Genomic DNA, 24,210 nt, shown 5'->3' on the forward strand with positions numbered 1-24,210 from the left:
TGCACCCAATGCCCACACCACTGTACGCACAGCACTGAATACAATACCCACACCACTGTCACCAACATCCACAACACTGAACCCAGGACCCACAGCACTGCACCCAACACCCACAACACTGTATGCAAAACACTGCACCCAATACACACAGCACTGCACCCAATATTCACAGCACTGCACCCAATACCCACCGGACTGTACGCAAAACCCTCAATACTGTATGCAAAACCCTCAATACTGTGCCCAATACCAACATCACTGCTTCCAATACCCACAGCACTGCACCCAATAGCCACAGCACTGCACCCAATACCCACAGCACTGTACCCAATATCAACACCCACAGCACTGTACCCAATACGCACACTGTACCCAATACCAATACACACAACACTGTACACAATACCAATACCCACAGCACAGTTCCCAATACCAATACTCACAACACTGTGCCCAATACCTATACCCACTGCACTGTACCCAATACCCACATCACTGTACTCAATACCTATACCCACTGCACTGTACCCAATATCATCAATGTACCCAATACCCATGGCACTGTACCCAATACCTGTACCCACTGCACTGTACCCAATACCAACACTGTACCCAATACCCATGAAATTGTACCCAATACCTATACTCACTGCACTGTACCCGATACCAACAATGTACCCAATACCCATGGCACTGTACCCAATACCTATACCCACTGCACTGTACCCAATACCAACACTATACCCAATACCCACGGCAATGTACCCAATACAAACACTGTATCCAATACCAACAGCACTGTACCCAACACCAATACCCACACCATTGTTTTTTTAATTAATTTTTTATTTTATTTATACCAATACCCACACCACTGTACCCAATACCAATACCCACAGCACCAGCACCCACATCTCTACCCACAGCACTGTACCCAGCCTGATGAAATGCTAACTCTGCTCCTCTCTTCACAGGTGCTGCCAAATCTGCTGAATATTTCCAGCATTTCTTGTTTTTATTAACTCTACCCACAGCATTATACCCAACACCTCTACTCAGAGGACCTGCACCAACCCGAATACCCACAACACCTGCACCCAACACCTCGACCCACAGCACCTGCACCCAACACCTCGACCCACAACACCTGTACCCAACACCTTGACCCACAGCATTGTACCCAACACCTCGACCCACAGCACCTGCGCCAACACCTCTACCCACAGCACCTGCATGCACAGAACCTGTCCCAAAAACCTGGAACCACAGCACCTGTACCCACAGAATCTATAGTCAACACCTGTACCCACAGCACTGGTACGCACATCAACTGTACTCACATGTACCTACAGCACCTGTGCTTGGTGCACCTGTACCCACAGCACCTATAGCCTCAGTACCCGTACCCAACACCTGTAGCGACACACATTGTACCCAACAGCTGTGCACACAGCACCATTGCCCAACCTCTATAACTACAGTACCAGTACACACTGTACCTATATCCCAGCACTTATACCCACAATGCCTGTACCCACAGCACCTGCACCCAACACCTCCTGTACCAACACCTATACCCAGAGCACCTCTATACACCGCATCTATACCAATGCACCTGTCCCCACAGCACCTGTACCGACGTGTACCCACAGGACTTGTAACTAACACCTATACCTGTACCCACAGCACCTGTACTATCAGCACCTGTACCCACAGCACCTATACCCCATCACTTGTACCCAGCACCAGTACCCCATCACCTGTACCGACAGACTGTGCCCCATTACCAGTAATCCATCAACTGTACCATCTTACCTGAGTTCAGGTGCGAGTGACTGCCCTTGACATCAAGGCAGCATTTGACCAAGTGTGTCATCAAGGACCACTAGCAAAATTGAACTCGATGGGAATCAGAGGAAAAACTCTCTACTAGCTGAAGTCATACCAAACACATAGGAAGATGGTTGTGGTTGTTGGAGTCCAATCATCTCAGTCCTGGGACATCACTACAGGAGTTCCTCAGGGTGGTGTCTGAAGCTCAGCCATCTTCAGCTGCTTCATCAATGACCTTCCCTCCATCATGCAGTTAGAAGTGGGGATGTTTGCTGATGATGACACTACAGGGAGTGTACTATAGACACTCAAACAGTCAGAGGGAGATAGAAGTACAATATGCAGGCAAATTTCTGAGAAGTGCAAAAACAATAGGGCAGTAATAGTGGGGGATTTCAACTACCCTAATATTAAGTGGGATAGAATTAGTGTGAAAGGCACAGAGGGAGCAGAATTTTTAAAATGCATTGAGGAGAACTTTTTTTAGCCAGTATGTAGCAAGTCCAAGAGAAGGGGCAGTTCTGGGCTTAGTTTTAAGGAATGAGGCTGAGCAGGACTTTGGTGGAAGTGATCAGAGATTTAGGTAGTTATGGAAAAGGAGAAAGATAGACCAGGAATAAAATTTCTCAATTGGGGAAAAGCTAATTTTACTAAGCTGAGATGTGATTTAGCTAAAGAGTACTGGAAAAAGCTACTTGAAGCCAAATCAGTGGAAGTCATTCAAGGAAGAGATAGTGAGGGTTCAGAGCAAGTATGTTCCCTTGAAGAAAAAGAGTAGGATGAACAAATTACAGCTCCCTGGATGTCAAGGGGCTGAAAGGAAAAGATCAAGAAAAAAAGGGAAGCTTATGATGGATACCGAGGCTCAATAGAAAGATAGAAAATAGGAGTAGGAGTAGGCCATTCGGCCCTTCGAGCCTGCTCTGCCATTCATTATGATCATGGCTGATCTTCCAACTCTGTATACTGTTCCCGCTTTCGCCCCATAACCTTTGATCCCTTTAAACCCAAGAGCTATATCTAATTCCTTCTTGAAAACATACAATGTTTTGGCCTCAACTGCTTTCTGTGGTAGCGAATTCCACAGGTTCACCACTCTCTGGGTGAAGAAATTTCTCCTCATCTCAGTCCTGAAAGGTGTACCCCGTATCCTTACACTATGACCCCTGGTTCTGGTCTCCCCCACCATCGGGAACATCCTTCCTGTCAAGTCCTGTTAGAATTTTATAGGTTTCTATGAGATCCCCCCTCACTCTTCTGAACTCCAGAGAATATAATCCTAACCGACTCAATCTCTCCTCATACGTCAGTCCCGCCATCCCAGGAATCAGTCTGGTAAACCTTCGCTGCACTCTCTCTATAGCAAGAACATCCTTCCTCAGATAAAGAGACCAAAACTGCACACAATATTCCAGGTGTGGCCTCATCAAGGCCCTGTATAATTGCAGCAAGACATCCCTGCTCCTGTACTCGTATCCTCTCGCTATGAAGGCCAACATACCATTTGCCTTTTTTACCGCCTGTTGCACCTGCATGCTTATCTTCAGCGACTGGTGTACAAGAACACTCAGGTCTTGTTGCATATTCCCCTCTCTCAGTTTATAGCCATTCAGATAATAATCTGCCTTCCTGTTTTTGCTACCAAAGTGGATAACCTCACATTTATCCACATTATACTGCATCTGCCAAAGTTTTTTTTTTTAGATTAGAGATACAGCACTGAAACAGGCCCTTCGGCCCACCGAGTCTGTGCCGAACATCAACCACCCATGTATACTAATCCTACACTAATCCCATATTCCTACCAAACATCCCCACCTGTCCCTATATTCCCCTACCACCTACCTATACTAGTGACAATTTATAATGGCCAATTTACCTATCAACCTGCAAGTCTTTTGGCTTGTGGGAGGAAACCGGAGCACCCGGAGAAAACCCACGCAGACACAGGGAGAACTTGCAAACTCCACACAGGCAGTACCCGGAATCGAACCCGGGTCCCTAGAGCTGTGAGGCTGCGGTGCTAACCACTGCGCCACTGTGCCGCCCGTTTGGAGATATTACATTTAGTTCTCTCATCCAAATCATTAATATATATTATGAATAGCTGGGGTCCTGTAGTACCCCACTAGTCACTGCCTGCCATTCGGAAAAAGACCCGTTTATTCCTACTCTTTGTTTCTTGTCCACCAACAAATTTTCTATCCATCGCAATACACTACCCCCAATCCCATGCTCTTTAATTTTACACGCTAATCTCTTATGTGGGACTTTGTCAAAAGCCTTCTGAAAGTTCAAATAAACCACATCCACAAGCTCCCCCTGATCAACTCTACTAATTACATCCTCAAAGAATTCTAGTCGATTTGTCAAGCAAATTCGTAAATCCATGCTGACTCTGACTGATTCTACCACTGTTCTCCAAGTGCTCTGCTATAAAATCTTTGATAATGGACTCTAGAATTTTCCCCACAACTGACGTCAGGCTGACTGGTCTATAATTCCCTGCTGTCTCTCTACCTCCTTTTTTAAATAGTGGGGTTACATTAGCTACCCTCCAATCTGTAGGAACTGCTCCAGAATCTATAGGATCTTGGAAGATGACCACCAATGCATCCATTATTTCTAGGGCCACATCCTTAAGTACTCTGGGATGTAGATTATCAGGGCCTGGGGATTTGTCAGCCTTCAATCCCATCAGTTTCCCCAACACCATTTCTCTACTAATGCTGATTTCTTTCAGTTCCTCTCTCTCACTAAGCCCTGTGTTCCCCAACTTTTCTGGTATGATATTTGTGTCCTCCTTTGTGAAGACAGAAGCAAAGTATGCATTTAGTTTGTCAGCTATTTCTTTCTTCCCCATTATAAATTACCCTGTTTCTGACTGTAAGGGACCTACATTTGTCTTCACCAATCTTTTTCTCTTCACATACCTGTAGAAACATTTGCAGTCAGTTTTTATGTTCCCCACAAGCTTGCTCTCGTACTCTATTTTCCCCTTCTTAATCAATCCCTTGGTCCTTCTTTGCTGAATTCTAAACTGCTCCCAATCCTCAGGTCTCTTGTTTTTTCTGGCAAATTTATATGCCTTTTCCTTGGATCTAATGCCATCTCTAATTTCCCTTGTAAGCCATGATTTGGCTACCTTTCCCGTTTTACTTTTGCGCCAGACAGGAATAAACAATTGTTGCAGTTCATCCATACGTTCTTTAAATGTTTGCCATTGCCTATCCACCGTCATCCCTTTAAGTAATGTTTCCCAATCCATCATAGCCAACTCGCGCCTCATACCTTCGTAGTTTCCTTTATTATGATTCAGGACCCTAGTCTCAGAATCAACTACGTCACTTTCCATCTTGATGAAGAATTCTATCATATTACGGTCACTCATCCCCAAGGGGTCTCACACCACTAGATTGTCAATTATTCCTCTCTCATTACACAATACCCAGTCTAGGATGGCCTGCTCTCTAGTTGGTTCCTCAACATATTGGTCCAGAAAACCATCACGTATACACTCCATGAATTCCTCCTCCACGGTATTGTGACGAATTTGATTTGCCCAATCTATGTGCAGATTAAAGTCACCCAGAATTACAGATGTTCCTTTATCGCATGCCTCTCTAATTTCCTGTTTAATGCCATTCCCAACATTGCCACGACAGTTTGGGAGTCTATATACACCCCCCACGAATGTTTTTGCCCCTTAGTGTTTCTCAGATTCCACATCGTCAGAGCTAATATCCTTCCTCACTATTGCTTTAATTTCCTCTTTAACCAGCAATGCAACTCCACCGCCTTTTACTTTTTATCTGTCCTTCCTAAATAGTGAATACCCCTGGATGTTCATTTCCCATCCCTGCAAGAGGAGTATAAAAAGTGTAGGGGTGAAATCAAAAGGGAAATTAGGAAAGCAAAGAAGGGCATGAAAAAATATTGGCAATTAAAATCAAGGAAAACCCAAAGTGTTTTTTGATAAATGCATAAAGAGAAAGACAATAACTATATAAAGAGCAGAGCCTATTATGGACCATAATGATATTCTGTGTGTGAAGGTAGAGATGTTCGTATGGTTGTTAATGAATACTTTGAGTCTGTTTTCACAAAAGTATGGGACAATACAGACATTGCAATCAGGGAGGAGGAGTGTGAAATATTAGATGAAATGAAAATAGTGAGAAAGGAAGTATTAGGGGTTTAACATCTTTGAAAGTGGATAAATCCCCAGGCCCAGAATAAATGTATCCTAGGCTGTTAAGGAAAGCAAAAGAAGAAATAGCAGAGGATGTTTTATCAGTACATTAAGAGCAAGAGGATAACTAAGGAAAGGGTAGGGACTATCAGAGATGCAGAAGATGTGGGCAGTGTTCTTAATGCGTTTTTTGTCTTGGTCTTCACAATGGAAAGGGTTGATTCAGGCATTGTAGTTAAAGAGGAGTGTGAAATATTAGACATGATAAGCATATTGAGAGAGGAGGTACTAGATGGTCTGACATCCTTGAAAGTGGATAAATCGCCAGGGCCGGATGGATTGCATCCCAGGTTGTTAAAGGAAGCCAGGGAGGAAACAACGGATGCTCCAAGGATCATCTTCAAATCCTCATGGGGGAATGGGACTGATTGTATTACTCTACAGAGAGCTGGTATGGACTCAATGTGCCAAATGGCCTCCTTCTGTGCTTCTGTGATTTTATGACTCTATGAATATTCCATCACACTCCTGGCATGTGCCTTGTAGAAAGTGGACAGGCTTTGGGGAGTCAGGAGGTAAGTTACTCACCACAGAATTCCCAGTCTCTGACCGACTCTTATAGCCAGAGTATTTATATGGCTAGTCCAGTTAGATTTCTGTCAATGGTAAGTCTCAGCATGCTGACACCATTGAATGTCAAAGGGAGATAGTTAGATTCTCTCTTGTTGGAGGTGCTCATCGCCTGGCACTTGTGTTGCGCAACTGTTACTTACTACTTTTCAGCTCAAGGCTGAATATTGTCCCAGTCTCGCTTCAGTATTTGAGGAGTTGCAAATAGTACTGAATACTGCGCAATCATCAGCAAACATCCCCACTTCTAACCTTATGGTGGAGAGAAGATCTTGATGAAGCAGCTGAAGATGGTTGGGCTGAGGATACTATCCTGAGGAACTCCTGCAGTGATATCCTGGGACTGAGATGATTGACCTCCAACAACCACAACCATCTTCCTTTGTGCTAGGTATGACTCCACCAGTGGAGAGTTTTCCTCCTGATTCCCATAGAGTTAAATTTTGAGAGAGTTACTTGAGAGTTTCTGAACCCGAGACACTACTCTTGTAGTGTCTCCCACCCGCCCTCCTCCTCTTACCAAAAAAAAGGACTCGGTTGTGTGTAGGTAAGGTAAGGCTTTTTCTATTTCTCTTCTTGTTTTATCGTGTGATTGGTTAAAAACTTGGGAATTGAGAATAGTGGGAATGGAGGTTAAGGCAGTTGAATGTTCCTCCTTCAGAATGTGGGAGGTAAGGGTCGCCAAGGGTGTCCCTGCTGACTGCATCTGCGGGAAGTGCACCCAGCTCCAGCTCCTCGAGGACCGCGTTAGGGAACTGGAGCTGGAGCTGGAGGAATTTCGGATCATTCGGGAGGCGGAGGGGATTATTGAGAGGAGTTATCGGGAGGCAGTCACACCTCAGGTAAAAGAAGAAGGTAGATGGGTTACCGTCAGGGGAAGGAGAGGGAACCAGCAGGCAGTGCAGGGATCCCCTGTGGCTGTTTCCCTCAACAACAGGTATACCGTTTTGGATACTGTTGGGGGAGACGACTTACCAGGGGTAGGCAATGGGATACTGGTCTCTGGCGCAGAGTCTGTCCCTATTGCTCAGAAGGGAAGGGGTAAGAGGAGCAGAGCATTAGTCATTGGGGACTCCATAGTTAGGGGAACAGATAGGAGGCTTTGTGGGAACGAGAGAGACTCACGGTTGGTGTGTTGCCTCCCAGGTGTCAGGGTACGTGATGTCTCGGATCGTGTTTTTGGGATCCTCAAGGGGGAGGGGGAGCAGCCCCAAGCCGTGGTACACATAGGCACCAACGACATAGGTAGGAAGACAGATGGGGATTTAAGGCAGAAATTCAGGGAGCTAGGGTGGAAGCTTAGAGCGAGAACAAACAGAGTTGTTATCTCTGGGTTGTTGCCCGTGCCACGTGCTAGCGAAGTGAGGAATAGGGAGAGAGAGGAGTTGAACACGTGGCTGCAGGGATGGTGTAGGAGGGAGGGTTTTGGTTTCCTGGATAATTGGGGCTCTTTCTGGGGTAGGTGGGACCTCTACAAACATGATGGTCTTCACCTGAACCAGAGGGGTACCAATATCCTGGGGGGGAGATTTGCTAGTGCTCTTCGGTGGGGTTTAAACTAATTCAGCAGGGGGATAGGAACCTAAATTGTAGTTCCAGTGTGCAGGATGTTGAGAGTAGTGAGGTCAGGGATAAGGTTATAAGGACACAAGAGGGCACTGGCAAGCAAGAGCTTGGTTTAAAACGTGTCTACCTCAACGCCAGGAGCATCCGGAATAAGGTGGGTGAGCTTGCAGCATGGGTTGGTACCTGGGATCTCGATGTTGTGGCCATTTCAGAGACATGGCTAGAGCAGGGACAGGAATGGATGTTGCGGGTTCTGGGATTTAGATGTTTCACTAAGAACAGAGAAGATGGTAAAAGGGGGGGGGTGTGGCATTGTTAATCAAGGAAAGTATTACGGCGGCAGAAAGGACGTTTGAGGACTCGTCTACTGAGGTAGTCTGGGCCGAGGTTAGTAACAGGAGAGGAGAGGTCACCCTGTTGGGAGTTTTCTATAGACCTCCAAATAGTTCCAGAGATGTAGAGGAAAGGATAGCAAAGATGATTCTGGACAGGAGCGAGAGTAACAGGGTAGTGGTTATGGGGGACTTTAACTTTCCAAATATTGACTGGAAATACTATAGTTCGAGTACTTTAGATGGGTCTGTTTTTGTCCAGTGTGTGCAGGAGGGTTTTCTGACACAGTATGTAGACAGGCCAACCAGGGGCGATGCCACATTGGATTTGGTACTGGGTAATGAACCCGGCCAGGTGTTAGATTTAGAAGTTGGTGAGCACTTTGGTGATAGTGATCACAATTCGGTTAGGTTTACCTTAGCGATGGGCAGGGACAGGCATATACAGCAGGGCAAGAATTATAGCTGGGGGAAAGGAAATTATGATGCGATTAGGCAAGATTTAGGATGCGTAGGATGGGGAAGGAAACTGCAGGGATGGGCACAATCGAAATGTGGAGCTTATTCAAGGAGCAGCTACTGCGTGTCCTTGATAAGTATGTACCTGTCAGGCAGGGAGGAAGTTGTCGAGCGAGGGAACTGTGGTTTACTAAAGAAGTTGAAGAGCTTGTCAAGAGGAAGAAGAAGGCTTATGTTAGGATGAGACGTGAAGGCTCAGTTAGGGCGCTTGAGAGTTACAAGCTAGCCAGGAAGGATCTAAAGGGAGAGATAAGAAGAGCAAGGAGAGGACACGAGAAGTCATTGGCGGATAGGATCAAAGAAAACCCTAAGGCTTTCTATCGGTATGTCAGGAATAAAAGAATGACTAGAGATAGGTTAGGGCCAATCAAGGATAGTAGTGGGAAGTTGTGTGTGGAATCGGAGGAGATAGGGGAAGTGTTAAATGAATATTTTTCGTCAGTATTTACAGTGGAGAAAGAAAATGTTATCGAGGAGAATACTGAGATACAGACTACTAGGCTAGATGGGATTGAGGTTCACAAGGAGGAGGTGTTAGCAATTTTGGAAAGTGTGAAAATAGATAAGTCCCCTGGGCCAGATGGGATTTATCCTAGGATTCTCTGGGAAGCCAGGGAGGAGATTGCAGAGCCTTTGTCCTCGATCTTTATGTCGTCATTGTCGACAGGAATAGTGCCGGAAGACTGGAGGATAGCAAATGTTGTCCCCTTGTTCAATAAGGGGAGTAAAGACAGCCCTGGTAATTATAGACCTGTGAGCCTTACTTCGGTTGTGGGTAAAATGTTGGAAAAGGTTATAAGAGATAGGATTTATAATCATCTTGAAAAGAATAAGTTCATTAGAGATAGTCAGCACGGTTTTGTGAAGGGTAGGTCGTGCCTCACAAACCTTATTGAGTTTTTTGACAAGGTGACCAAACAGGTGGATGAGGGTAAAGCCATGGATGTGGTCTATATGGATTTCAGTAAGGCGTTTGATAAAGTTCCCCACGGTAGGCTATTGCAGAGAATACAAAAGTTTGGGATTGAAGGTGAATTAGTGCTTTGGATCAGAAATTGGCTAGCTGAAAGAAGACAGAGGGTGGTGGTTGATGGTAAATGTTCATCCTGGAGTATAGTTTCTAGTGGTGTACCGCAAGGATCTGTTTTGGGGCCACTGCTGTTTGTCATTTTTATAAATGACCTGGATGAGGGTGTAGAAGGGTGGGTTAGTAAATTTGCGGATGACACGAAGGTCGGTGGAGTTGTGGATAGTGCCGAAGGATGTTGCAGGTTACAGAGGGACATAGATAGGCTGCAGAGCTGGGCTGAGAGATAGCAAATGGAGTTTAATGCGGAAAAGTGTGAGGTGATTCACTTCGGAAGGAGTAACAGGATTGCAGAATACTGGGCTAATGGGAAGATTCTTGGTAGTGTAGATGAGCAGAGAGATCTTGGTGTCCAGGTACATAAATCCCTGAAAGTTGCCACCCAGGTTAATAGAGCTGTTAAGAAGGCATATGGTGTGTTAGCTTTTATTAGTAGGGGGATCGAGTTTAGGAGCCACAAGGTCATGCTGCAGCTGTACAGAACTCTGGTGCGGCCGCACCTGGAGTATTGCGTGCAGTTCTGGTCACCGCATTATAGGAAGGATGTGGAAGCTTTGGAAAGGGTGCAGAGGAGATTTACTGGGATGTTGCCTGGTATGGAGGGAAGGTCTTCCGAGGAAAGGCTGAGGGACTTGAGGTTGTTTTCGTTGGAGAGAAGGAGGAGGAGAGGTGACTTAATAGAGACATATAAGATAATCAGAGGGTTAGATAGGGTGGATAGTGAGAGCCTTTTTCCTCGGATGGTGATGGCAAACACGAGGGGACATAGCTTTAGGTTGAGGGGTGATAGATATAGGACAGATGTCAGAGGTAGTTTCTTTACACAGAGAGTAGTAGGGGCGTGGAACGCCCTGCCTGCAACAGTAGTAGACTCGCCAACTTTAAGGGCATTTAAGTGGTCATTGGATAGACATATGGATGAAAATGGAATAGTGTCGGTCAGATGGTTTCACAGGTCGGCGCAACATCGAGGGCTGAAGGGCCTGTACTGCGCTGTAATGTTCTAATGTTCTAATGCCCCACTTGGTCAAATGCTGCCTTGATGCCAAGGGCAGTCACTCTCACCTCACCTCAGGTCAGGCTGTACCAGTGATGGGTACAGGTGATCATTTCAGGTGATTTTTTTTACTGTTCTTGGGATGTGGATGCTGCTGGCAAGGCCAGCATTTATTACCCGTCCCTAATTGTCCTCGAGAAGGTGGTGGTGAGCCAACTTTCTTGAACCACTGCAGTTCAGATGGTGTCAGTACACACAAGTGTCAAGCAATGATCATCGCTAACAAGAGAGAATCTAACCATCTTCCCTTGACATTCAATGACATTACCATTGCTGGAGTCCCCACTATCAGCATCCTGGGGCTCACTGTTGAGCAGGAACATAACTGGACCAGCTTTATAAATACTGTGGCTACAAGAGCAGGTCAGAGGCTGGGAATTCTGTTGCAAGTAACTTATTTCCTGACCCTTCAAAGCCTGTCCACCATCTACAAGGCACAAGTCAGGACTGTGATGGAATACTCTCCACTTGCCTGGATGAGTGGAGATCCAACAACACTCAAGAAGCTTGACACCATCCAGGACAAAGCAGCCCACTTGATTGGCCTCCATACACCACCTTAAATATTCACTACCTCCACCATCGGCACACAGTGGTATCAACACCTACTGTCTTCAAGATGCATTGCAGCAACTTACCAAACCTCCTTCAATAGCACTTTCCAATGTGAAATCACCTCTGGCACATCAGCCACCCCCCTCCCCATCAACAGTTCTAGCAGCTCAAAACTGGGAATTCATGAGGCGTTGTGGGCCATCAGCAACAGCAGAATTGTATTCAACCACAATCTGTAACGTCATTACATGGCATATCCCTTACATTACCATTAAGCTGGGGTCTAACCCTGTTTCAATGAGCAGTGTATGAGAGCATGCCAGGAGCAGCATCAGACTTACCTAAAACTGGTGAAGCTACAACACAGGACTACATGCATGCTAAACAGCAGAAGCAGCATGCAATCTCACAACCAACAGATCAGATGTAAGCTCTGCAGTCCGGTCACATCTAGTCGTGAATGGTGGTGGATAATTAAACAACTACCTGCAGGTGGAGCCTCCAAAAACATCCCCATCCTCAATGATGGCGGAGCCCAGCACATCTGTGCTAAAGACAAGGCTGAAGCAATTTCAACCATATTAGCCAGAAGTGACAAGTAGATGATCCATATAGGCCTCCTCCTGAGTAACTCGGAATCACAGATGAGTGTCCTCAGCCAATTTGATTCACTCCTCATGATATCAACAAATGGCTGAAAGCTCTGGATACAGCAAAGGCCCCGAAAACATTTTGGCAATGGTACTGAAGAGATTTGCTCCAGAACTAACCATGCCCTTAGCCAAGCTGTTCCAGTATAGCTACAATACAGGCATCTACCCGATAATGTAGACAATTGTCCAGTTATGTCCTGTCCACAAAAAGCAGGAGAAATCCAATCTGGCCAATTATCGCCCCATCAGTCCACTCCCAAACATCAACAAAATGATACAAGGTGTTGTCAGCAGTGCTATCAAGTGGGACTTACTCAGCAACAACCTGCTCATTGATTCTCAGTTTGACTTTTGCCAGGGTCACTCAACTCCAGACCTCATTACAGCTTTGGTCCAAACATAGACAAAAGAGCTGCATTCCAAAGGTGAGGTGAGAGTGATTGCCCTTGCCAGAAAGACAGTATCAAGGAGCCCTAGCAAAATTGCAATCAATGGGAATCAGGGGGAAAACTCTCCACAGGTTGGCATCACATTTAGCACAAGGACATCACTGCAGGATTACCTCAGGGTAGTGTCCTAGGAGCAATGATCTTCAGCTGCTTCATCAATGACCTTCCCTCCAACATAAGGTTAGAAGTGAGGATGTTTGCTGATGATTGCACAACGTTTAGTAACATTCGCGACTCCACAGATACTGAAGCAGTCTGTTCCCAGATGCAGCAGGAACTGGACAACATCCAGGCTTGAGCTGATAGGTGGCAAGCAACATTCGCACCACAAAATTGCCAGGCAATGAACATCTCCATTATTTGTTCCCACTGTTCTGAAATTGAGTTGGATGCGTGAAGATTTTCCAGGTTGGTTGTGAGCTACACTTGGAATTCTTATCTTCGGTCGGGCTGCTTTCAGGCTGAGACATTGATCGTCTTCCTCTTGGACTTCTGAGTCTTGCGATGTCTTGATGCTCGCTGAATGTTCATCACTGATGGAGCAAGTCGATGATCTGTCCAGCAGGCAGCAGTCCCCCATGTGGATCGAGTGATTCAGACATCACTTAGATCTTTGACTCCAACAATGACATAATTGAGGAGGTGCCAGTGCTTTGATCTAGGATGCCTTCATGTGGTTTTGTAGTTGTCCTTCTGGCAGAAGAGGGTGTTTGTTATAATGAGGTCATGCTGAGTACATTTTGTCAGCAGGAGGACATCATTTGCATTGGCTTTTCCCACCCCGTTTTTCCCAATGGTTCCTCTCTAGACATCAGAGTCATGGCCGACCCTGGCAGTAAAACCCCCAGAAGGATGATCTTTTATTCTTTTGGGATGACAGTGAGGACTTCATCAAGGTCAGAATAGAATTTATCCTTAACATCTTCATCAGAGTCACAGGTTGGCGCATAAGTGCCAACGACAGTGGAATATTGATTACAGCTGAGCTGTAGATGAAGTGTCATGAGTCTTTCACTTATGCAGTTGGGGAGTTCTGGCAATGCATCCAAGATCCTAAGATGGCAAAATCAACTCCATGAACACAAGTGTCACTGTCATCCTTTCCTTTCCAGTAGAAGGTGTATCCCCTGCTTGTTCCTTCAGCTGACCTCCCCAGGAAGGTGTGTCTCACTGAGGGCTGCAATATCAATTTGGAGTCTTGATAGCTCACATGATACGATTGCAGTTCTTCTTTCTAGATGGTCACTCTTGAGATCATCCATGAGTGTTCTAACATTCCAAGTTGCAAAATTTAAAGTTTTCTTTCTTTGATCACGAAGATGGTGATCCCACAGGGTGTGGTTCCCCAGCCAGGGGAAAGTGGGACAACCTATTTTTACGGCACCTAGTTTAGCCCTCTCCCAATTTGGGGTGAGAAGTAGGTATCCTGAAGAGGACAGCTCAGTCACGGATGTTGCTGCCCAAACACACCTCTGTCCCAACACAGGTGTCCAATGACCAATAGTCAGAGGGAAGTGGAGGAGCATATATGTAGGGAAATCACAGATAGGTGGGTGGGGGAACACTTTGGGACCAGTGGCCATAACTCTATTAGCTTTAAGATAGTTATGGAAAAGGATAGGACAGGTCCTCAAGTTGAATTCCTAAATTGGAGGAAGGCTAATTTCGATGACATCAGACAGGAACTCTAAAAAGTTGAATGGGAGAGGCTGTTTACAGGTAAAAGGACGTCTGGCAAGTGGGAGGCTTTTAAAAGTGAGATAGGAAGAGTTCAGGGCCGGCATGTTCCTGTTCGATGGAAGGGCAAGGCTGGCAAGTTTAGGGAACCTTGGTTGACAAGGGATATTGAGGGTCTGGTCAGGACAAAGAAGGAGGCATATGTCAGGTATAGGCAGCTAGAATCGAGCGAGTCCCTCGAAGAGTATAAGGGATGTAGGACGACACTTAAGAAGGAAATTGGGAGGGCGAGAAGGGGCCATGAGATTTCCCTGGCAGATAAGATAAAGGAGAATCCTAAAAGATTCTATAAGTATATTAAGAGTAAAAGGGTAGCGAGGGAGAGAGTCGGTCCCATTAAGGATCAGTGTGGTAATCTATGTATGGAGCCACGGGAAATGGGCAAGGTCTTAAATGAATACTTCTCATCTGTATTTACTGTGGAGAAGGTCATGGAAGCTTATGAGTTCAAGGGAGGGAACAGCGATATCCTGGAGCATATCAACATTACAAAGGAGGAGGTGTTGGAGGTTTTGAAGCGCATTAAGTTGGATAAATTCCCAAGGCCTAACCAGGTGTATCCCAGGATGCTATGGGAAGCAAGGCAGGAGATTGCTGGGGCCCTGGCAGAGATTTTTGTACCATCGTTAGCCACGGGTGAGGTACTGGAAGGCTGGAGGATAGCTAATGTTGTGCCTTTACTTAAGAAGGGCAGCAGGGATAAGCGAGGGAACTGCAGGCCGGTGAGCCTTACATCAGTGGTGGGAAAGTTATTGGAAGGGATTCTCAGAGACAGGATTTATATGCATTTGGAAAGGCAAGGTCTGATTAGGGATAGTCAGCATGGCTTTGTGCGTGGGAAATCATGTCTCACGAATTTGATTTGAGTTTTTTGAGGAGGTGACCAAGAGGATTGATGAGGGCAGGGCGATGGACGTTGTCTACATGGACTTTAGCAAGGCCTTTGACAAGGTCCCACATGGTAGGCTGGTCCGGAAGGTTCGAACATATGGGATCCAGGATGAGCTAGCAAATTGGATACAAAATTGGCTTGGTGATAGGAGGCAGAGGGTGGTAGTGGAGGGTTGTTTTTCAGATTGGAGGCCGGTGACCAGTGGTGTGCTGCAGGGATCGGTGCTGGGCCCTCTGTTGTTTGTCATATATATTAATGACTTGGATGTGAATGTAGGGGGCATGATTAGTAAGTTTGCAGATGACACCAAATTGGTGGTATAGTGGACAGTGAAGAAGGTTGTCTAAGGTTACAACAGGATATAGATAACTGGGAAAGTGGGCAAGGGATTGGCAAATGGAATTTAACGCAGACATGTGCGAAGTGATGCATTTTGGGAAGTTAAACGAGGGCAGGACATATACAGTGAATGGCAGGGCCCTGGGGAGTGTTGTTGAGCAGAGAGACCTTGGGATGCAAGTACATAGTTCCTTGAAAGTGGCAACACAGGTAGAAAGGGTGTTGAAGAAGGCATATGGCATGCTTGCCTTCATCAGTCGAGGCATTGAGTACAAGAGTTGGGACGTCATGTTACAGTTGTACATAACGTTGGTTAGGCCGCATTTGGAGTACTGTGTGCAGTTCTGGTCGCCGCACTACAGGAAAGATGTGATTAAGCTAGAGAGGGTGCAGAAAAGATTCACAAGGATGTTGCCTGGTTTGGAGGGCTTGAGTTATAAAGAGAGATTGGATAGGCTGGGTCTGTTTTCCCTGGAGCGAAGGAGGCTGAGAGGGGACATGATAGAGATATATAAAATTATGAGAGGCATAGATAGGGTGATAGCCAGAGTCTGTTTCCCATGGGAGGGTGACTAAAACTAGAGGGAATAGATTTAAGGTGAGAAGGAGGAGGTTTAAAGGGGATCAAAGGGGTAAATTTTTCACACAAAGAATAGTGGGTATCTGGAATGAGCTGCCTGAGGAGGTGGTGGAGGCAGGAACAGTAGCAACATTTAAGAGGCATCTGGGCAGGTACATGAATGAGCAAGGCATAGAGGGATATGGAATTAATGCAGGCAGGTGGGATTAGTAAAGATTGGCATTATGGTCGGCATGGACGCAGTGGGCCGAAGGGCCTGTTTCTATGCTGTACGACTCTATGACCTTCATACATCTGTCCCTTGTGTGCAGATTCCTGACTCGCGACTCCCAGGTTCACAGCCCTGTCCCCATCGCCAATTCACCATCGCCACAGGACTTGGCAAATGACCCTGGTAGAAGCCTGTACGTGACTGTGTTTAATGTGGGGACCTTGGGGCACCGTCATTATCCACAAGATATTGACAGATTGGACAACCTAGCCACTGCAGCCTTCCGCCTTCGCAGCCGGTGAGATGTACAGTCTTCCTTTGCCTGTTCTGCCGTTGAGGGCTTTTTGGACCACACTTTGTCTGGCACCTCCCTTGACTTTGCCGATATGGGTGGCCCTACCAGGAGCGAAGAGCTCCCGACAGCATCACTGAAGAGATTGTCGGAGTGCACAAGCCTCTCCACCATGTCAAGGTAGCGATCCATGGAGGGAACACACTATAGAATACTGTTGGGGGAGATAGCTTCTCAGGGGAATGCAGCAAGAGCCAGGTCTGTGGCACTACGTATGGCTCAGCTGCACAGGAGGGGTGGAAAAGGAATGGGAGAGCTATGGTGATAGGGGATTCTATCGTAAGGAGTAGAGATAGGCATTTCTGTGGCCGTACCAAAAGGTTTAATTTAAAGGGTTAAGTCATGGCAGAAGAGCTCAAAGCCGTGGTGTGCTCCTCGTGGGAAGCCAGGAACAACTCAAGTGCCCGGGACCAGCAGGAAGTGTCTCCAGCTGCAGCTCCTGGAAGCCCGGGTTTCGGAGCTGGAGCCCCAACTGGGGACACTGTGGAGGATCCACAAGGCGGAGATTATCATGGATAGCACGTATAGAGAGGTGGTCACACCGCAGGCTCAGACTCCACAGGCAGGAAGGGAATGGGTGACCACCAGGCAGAGCAAGAGGACTAGGCAGGCAGTTCAGGAATCTCCTGTGGCTATTCCCCTGCAAAACAGATATACTGCTTCGGATACTGTTAGGAGGGAATGGCCTCTCTGAGGAAAGCAGCAACAGCCCAATTCGTTGTAGCACGGTTGGCTCTGCTGCACAGGGGAGGAGTAAAAAGTGTGGGAATGCAATAGTTATAGGGGATTCAATGGTCAGGGGAATAGATAGGTGTTTCTGTGGCTGCAAAAGAGACTCCAGGATGGTATGTTGCCTCCCTGGTGCTAGGGTCAAGGATGTCTCAGAGTGATTACAGGACATTCTGAAGGGGGAGGGTGAACAGCCAGTGGTCGTGGTACACATTGGTACAAATAGCATAGGTAAAAAAAAAGGATGAGGTCCTAAAAGCAGAATATAGGGAGTTAGGAAGTAAGTTGAAAAGTAGGACCTCAACGGAAGTGCCAGTGCCACGTGTGAATCAGAGTAGAAATAGCAGGATATATCGGATGAGTACGTGGCTGAAGAGATGGTGTGAGGGGGAGGGTTTCAGATTCCTGGGACATTGGGACCGGTTCTGGGGGAGGTGGGACCAGTACAAACTGGACGGGTTATACCTGGGTAAACCAGAGTGGTTGGGGAGGGTTTAAACTAAAATGGCAGGGGCATGGGAACCTTTACAAGGAGTCAGAGGAGGGGGAATCAATGACAAGAACAAAAGACAGTAAGGGGAATAAGAAAAATGATAGGCAGAGAAATTAAGGGCCAGAATCATACAAGGCCACAGTGAAAAATATTGGGAGTAATGTTAAAAAGACAAGCCTTAAGACTTTGTACCTTAACGCGCGGAGCATTCGCAATAAAGTGGATGAATTAATCACGCAAATAGATGTAAACGGGTATGATATAGTCAGGATTACGGAGACATGGCTACAGGGTGACCAGGGATGGGAAATGAACATCCAGGGGTATTCAGTATTTAGGAAGGACAGAAAAGAAACAAAAGGCGGTGGAGTTGCATTGCTGATTAAAGAGGAAATTAACGCAATAGTGAGGAAGGATATTAGCTCTGACGATGTGGAATCTGTATGGGTAGAGCTGAGAAACACGAAGGGGCAAAAAACATGAGTGGGGGATGTATATAAAGCCCCAAACTGTAGTGGTGATGTTGGGAATGGCATTCAACAGGAAATTAGAGACGCATGCGATAAAGGAACATCTGTAATTATAGAGTCATAGAGTTATACAGCACAGAAACAGACCCTTCGGCAATCATGTCTGTGCCGGCCATCAAGCACCTAACTAATCTAGTCCCATTTTCCAGCTCTTGGCCCGGAACCTTGTACGCTATAGCATTTCAAGTGCACATCTAAATACTTCTTAAATGTTGTGATGGTTCCTGCCTCTACCACCTCTGCAGGCAGTGTGTTCCAGATTCCATCCACCGTCGGGTGAAAAATTTTTTCCTCAAATCCCCTATAAACCTCCTTCCCCTTACCTTAAATCTATGCCCTCTGGTTATTGACCCCTCCGCCAAGGGAAAAAGTTTCTTCCTATCTATCCTATCAATGCCCCTCATAATTTTGTATACCTCAATCATGTCTCCCTCAGCCTTCTCTGCTCTAAGGAAAACAACCCTAGCCTTTTCAGTCTTTCTTCATAGCTGAAATGCTCCAGCCCAGGCAACATCCTGGTGAATCTCCTCTGCACCCTCTCCAGTGCAATCACATCCTTCCTGTAGTGCGGTGACCAGAACTGTACACAGTACTCCAGCTGTGGCCTAACTAGCGTTTTATACAGCTCCATCATAACCTTCCTGCTCTTATATTCTATGCCTCGGTTAATAAAGGCAAGTATCCCACATGCCTTCCTAACCACCTTATCTACCTGTGCTGCTGCCTTCAGTGATCTATGGACAAGTACACCAAGGACCCTCTGACCCTCTGTACTTCCTAGGGTCCTACCATCCATTGTGTATTCCCTTGCCTTGAAAGTCCTCCCAATTTGCATCACCTCACACTTCTCAGGATTAAATTCCATTTGACTCCGCCCATCTTACCAGGCCATCTGTATCGTTCTGTAATCTACGGCTTTCCTCTTCACTATTTACGACACCACCAATTTTCATCTGCGAACTTACTGATCATACCTCCTATATTCACGTCTAAATCATTAATGTACATTACAAGCAGCAAGGGTCCCAGCACCGATCCCTGTGGTACACCACTGGTCACAGGCTTCCAGTCGCAAAAAGAACCCTCGACTGTTACCCTCTGCTTCCTGCCATCAAACTAATTTTGGATCTAATTTGCCAAATTGCCCTGGATCCCATGGGCTCTTACCTTCTTAACCAATCTCCCATGCGGGACCTTATCAAAAGCCTTACTGAAGTCCATGTAGATTACATCAACTGCTTTACCCTCATCTACACATCTATTCAGCTCCTCGAAAAATTCAATCAAGTTAGTTAGACACAATCTCCCCCTGACAAAGCCCTGCTGACTATCCCTGATTAATCCCTGTCTCTGCAAGTGGGGATTAATCCTGTCCCTCAGAATTTTTTCCAATAAGTTCCCAACCACTGATGTTAGACTCACCGGCCTGTAATTCCCTGGTTTATCCCTGCTACCCTTCTTGAATAATGGTACCACATTCGCTGTCCTCTCGTCCTCTGGTACCTCTCCCATGGCCAGAGAGAATCTGAAAATTAGTGTCAGAGCCCCTGCTATCACTTCCCTTGCCTCACACAACAGCCTGGGATACATCTCAACTGGGCCTGGGGATTTATCCACTTTTAAGCCCGCCAAAACATCCAATACCTCCTCCCTCTCAATGTCAATATATTTGAGCACATCACAATCCACCTCCCCAATCTCTAGACCTACATCGTCGTTCTCCACAGTGAAAACAGATGAAAAGTAATCATTTCAAACCTCACCTATGTTCTCCAGCTCCACACAGATTGCCACTTTGGTCCCGAATGGGCCCTACTTTTTCCCTGGTTATCCTCTTACCCTTAATACACTTATAAAACGCCTTAAGATTTTCCTTTATATTGACTGCCAATGTTTTTTTCATGTCCCTTCTTCGCTTTCATAATTACTTCTTTAAGTAGCCCCTGACACTTTCTATACTCCTCTAGTGCCTCCGCTGTTTTCAGTGCTCCGAATCTGCCATAAGCCTCCTTTTGTTCCTGATCCAATACTCTATATCCCTTGACATCCAGGGTTCCCTGGACTTGATGGTCCTACCCCTCACCTTAAAGGGTACATGTTGGCTCTGAACCCTCACAATTTCCTCTTTGAATGACTCCCACTGGCCTGATGTAGACTTTCCGACAAGTAGCTGCTCCCAGTCCACTTTAGCCAGATCCTGTTTTTCATATTGAAATCGGCCATCCCGCAATTTAAAGAACAAAGAACAGTACAGCACAGGGACAGGCCATTTGGCCCTCCAAGCCTGCACTGATCATGATGCCTGTCTCAACTAAAACCTTCTGCACTTCCGGGGTCCGTATCCCTCTATTCCCATCCTATTCATGTATTTGTCAAGATGCCTCTGAAACGTCGCTATCGTACCTGCTTCCACCACCTCCCCCGGCAGCAAGTTCCAGGCACTCACCACCCTCTGTGTAAAAAACTTGCCTCACACATCCCCTCTTAAATTTGCCCCTCGCACCTTAAACCTATGTCCCCTAGTAACTGACTCTTCCACCCTGGGAAAAAGCTTCTGACTATCCACTCTATCCATGCCACTCATAACTTTGTAAACCTCTATCAGGTTGCCCCTCCACCTCCGTCGTTCCAGTGAAAACAATCCAAGTTTATCCAACCTCTCCTCATAGCTAATACCCTCCAGACCAGGCAACATCCTGGTAAACTTCTTCTGTACCCTCTCCAAAGCCTCCACATTCTTCTGGTAGTGTGGCGACCAGAATTGCACGCAATATTCTAAGTGTGGCCTAACTAAGGTTCTGTACAGCTGCAGCATGACTTGCCAATTTTTATACTCTATGCCCCGACCGATGAAGGCAAGCATGCCGTATGCCTTCTTGACTGCCTTATCTACCTGCGTTGCCACTTTCAGTGACCTGTGGACCTGTACGCCCAGATCTCTCTGTCTGTCAATACTCCTAAGGGTTCTGCCATTTACTGTATACTTCCCACCTGTATTAGACCTTCCAAAATGCATTACCTCACATTTGTCCGGATTAAACTCCATCTGCCATTTCTCTGCCCAAGTCTGCAACCGATCTATATCCTGCTGTATCCTCTGACAATCCTCATCACTATCCGCAACCCCACCAACCTTTGTGTCGTCCGCAAACTTACTAATCAGACCAGCTACATTTTCCTCCAAATCATTTATATATATACTATAAACAGCAAAGGTCCCAGCACTGATCCCTGAGGAACACCACTAGTCACAGGCCTCCATTCAGAAAAGCACCCTTCCGCTGCTACCCTCTGTCTTCTATGACCGAGCCAGTTCTGTATCCATCTTGCCAGCTCACCTCTGATCCCGTGTGACTTCACCTTTTGTACCAGTCTGCCATGAGGGACTTTGTCAAAGGCTTTACTGAAGTCCATGTCGACAACATCCACTGCCCTTCCTTCATCAATCAATTCAGTACCTTTATTTCCTGTCCACTTTTGTCCTTTTCCATAACTACCTTAAATCTTACAGAGTTGTGGTCACTGTCCCCCAAATGCTCTCCCACTTCCACCACTTGTCCAGCTTCATTCCCTAGGATTAGGTCCAGTACTGTCCCTTCTCTTGTAGGACTTTCTATGTACTGGCTCAAAAAGCTCTCCTGTATGCACTTTAAGAATTTCACCCCCTTTACATCTTTTGCAGTAAGACTATCCCCGTTGATTTAGGGGAAATTGAAATCCCCTCCTATTATTTCCCTATTATTTTTACGCGTCTCTGAGATTTGCCTACATATCTGCTCCTCTATCTCTCCATGACTGTTTGGAGGCCTGTAGTACACGCCCAGCCAAGTAATTGCCCCCTTTTTGTTTTTAAGTTCCACCCATATGACCTCATTTGAGGAACCTTCTTACTGCAGTAATTGACTCCTTGATCAACAGTGCAATACCAACTCCTCTTTTATCCCCTCCCCGTCACGCCGGAAGGTTCTATACCCTGGAATATTGAGTTGCCAGTCCTGCCCCTCCCTCAGTCATGTCTCTGTGATAGCAATAATATCATAATCCCATGTGTTAATCAATGCCCTCAATTCATTTTCCTTACTCATAAGACTCCTTGCATTAAAGTATATGTAATCCAGTCTTGCATTTTTCACTTGTGCCTTAACAGGTCTATATTTGCTCTGCCTTCCAGACTGATTCAGTTTCTCTTCTATATTTGGCTGTGCATCACTCCCTACTGTACCTCCACTCTGTATCCCATCCCCCTGCCAAATTAGTTTAAACCCCCCGACAACGGCACTAGCAAACCTCCCTGCAAGGATGTTGGTCCCGTTCCGGTTCAGGTACAACCCGTCCAACTTGTACAGGTCCCACCTTTTCCAGAAACAGACCCAGTGATCCAGGAACCTAAAGCCCTCCCTCCTGCACCATGTCTTCAGCCACGTTCCATCCTCGTATTCCTATACTCACTAGCACATGGCACCGGAGTAATCCAGAGATTACAACCTTTGAGGTCCTGCTTTTTAATCCGCTACCTAGCTCCCTAAATTCTTGTTGCAGGACCTCATCCCACTTTCTACCTATGTCGTTGGTACCCAATGTGTATCACGACCTCTGACTACTCACCCTCCCCCTTCAGAATGTCCCGCAGCCGCTCTGTGACATCCTTGACACGAGCACCAGGGAGGCAACATACCATCCTGGAGTCTCGTTTGACATAGAAAATAGGAGCGGCAGTAGGCCGTTCTGCCCTATGAGCCTGCTCCACCATTCATTATGATCATGGCTGATCATCCAACTGTTCCCACTTTTGCCCCATACCCTTTGATTCCTTTAAACCCAAGAGCTATATCTAACTCCTTCTTGAAAACATACAATGTTTTGGCCTCAACTGCTTTCTGTGGTAGCGAATTCCACAGGCTCACCACTCTCTGGTTTTCTCCTCATCTCAGTCCTGAAATGTTTACCCCGTATCCTTAGACTATGACCCCTGGTTCTGGACTCCCCCACCATCAGGAACATCCTTCCTGCATCTACCCTGTCAAGTCCTGTTAGAATTTTATGGGTTTCTATGAGATCCCCCCTCACTCTTCTGAACACCAGCGAATATAATCCTAACTGACTCAATCTCTCCTCATACATCAGTCCCGTCATCCCAGGAATCAGTCTGGCAAATCTTCGCTGCACTCCCTCTATAGCAAGAACATCCTTCTTCAGATAAGGAGACCAAAACTGCACAGAATATTCCAGGTGCAGCCTCACCAAGGCCCTGTATAATTGCAGCAATACATCCCAGCTCCTGTACTCGAATCCTCTTGCCATGAAGCTCGACATACCATTTGCCTTTTTTACTGCCTGTTGCACCTGCATGCTTACCTTCAGCGACTGGTGTACGAGAACACCCAGGTCTCGCTGCATATTCCCCTCTCTCAGTTTATAGCCGTTCAGATAATAATTTGCTTTCCTGCTTTTGCTACCAGCCTTGTGGACTGAAC

The 24,210-nt window shown here is 46.3% G+C and overlaps 1 protein-coding gene across 3 annotated transcripts in view; it reads right to left on the minus strand.

Annotated features, from left to right (window-relative positions):
* The window catches only part of nipal3 (NIPA like domain containing 3), a 288,597-nt gene extending 264,387 nt beyond the window's left edge, over window positions 1–24,210 (minus strand). For 2 of the 3 annotated variants that reach the window (XM_068011071.1, XM_068011075.1), the window contains exon 1: window positions 23,978–24,001. Coding sequence is in view for 1 of the 3 variants with exons in the window: in XM_068011074.1 (XP_067867175.1) it covers window positions 24,092–24,133 (42 nt within the window). In the remaining 2 variants the exon portion in view is untranslated. Of the gene's footprint in view, window positions 1–23,977; window positions 24,002–24,091 lie in introns of those variants that run through there. The other variant, XM_068011074.1, reaches the window with a different exon arrangement.

This window comes from Heterodontus francisci, chromosome 31 (assembly GCF_036365525.1).
Source record: "Heterodontus francisci isolate sHetFra1 chromosome 31, sHetFra1.hap1, whole genome shotgun sequence".
Taxonomy (NCBI): domain Eukaryota; kingdom Metazoa; phylum Chordata; class Chondrichthyes; order Heterodontiformes; family Heterodontidae; genus Heterodontus; species Heterodontus francisci.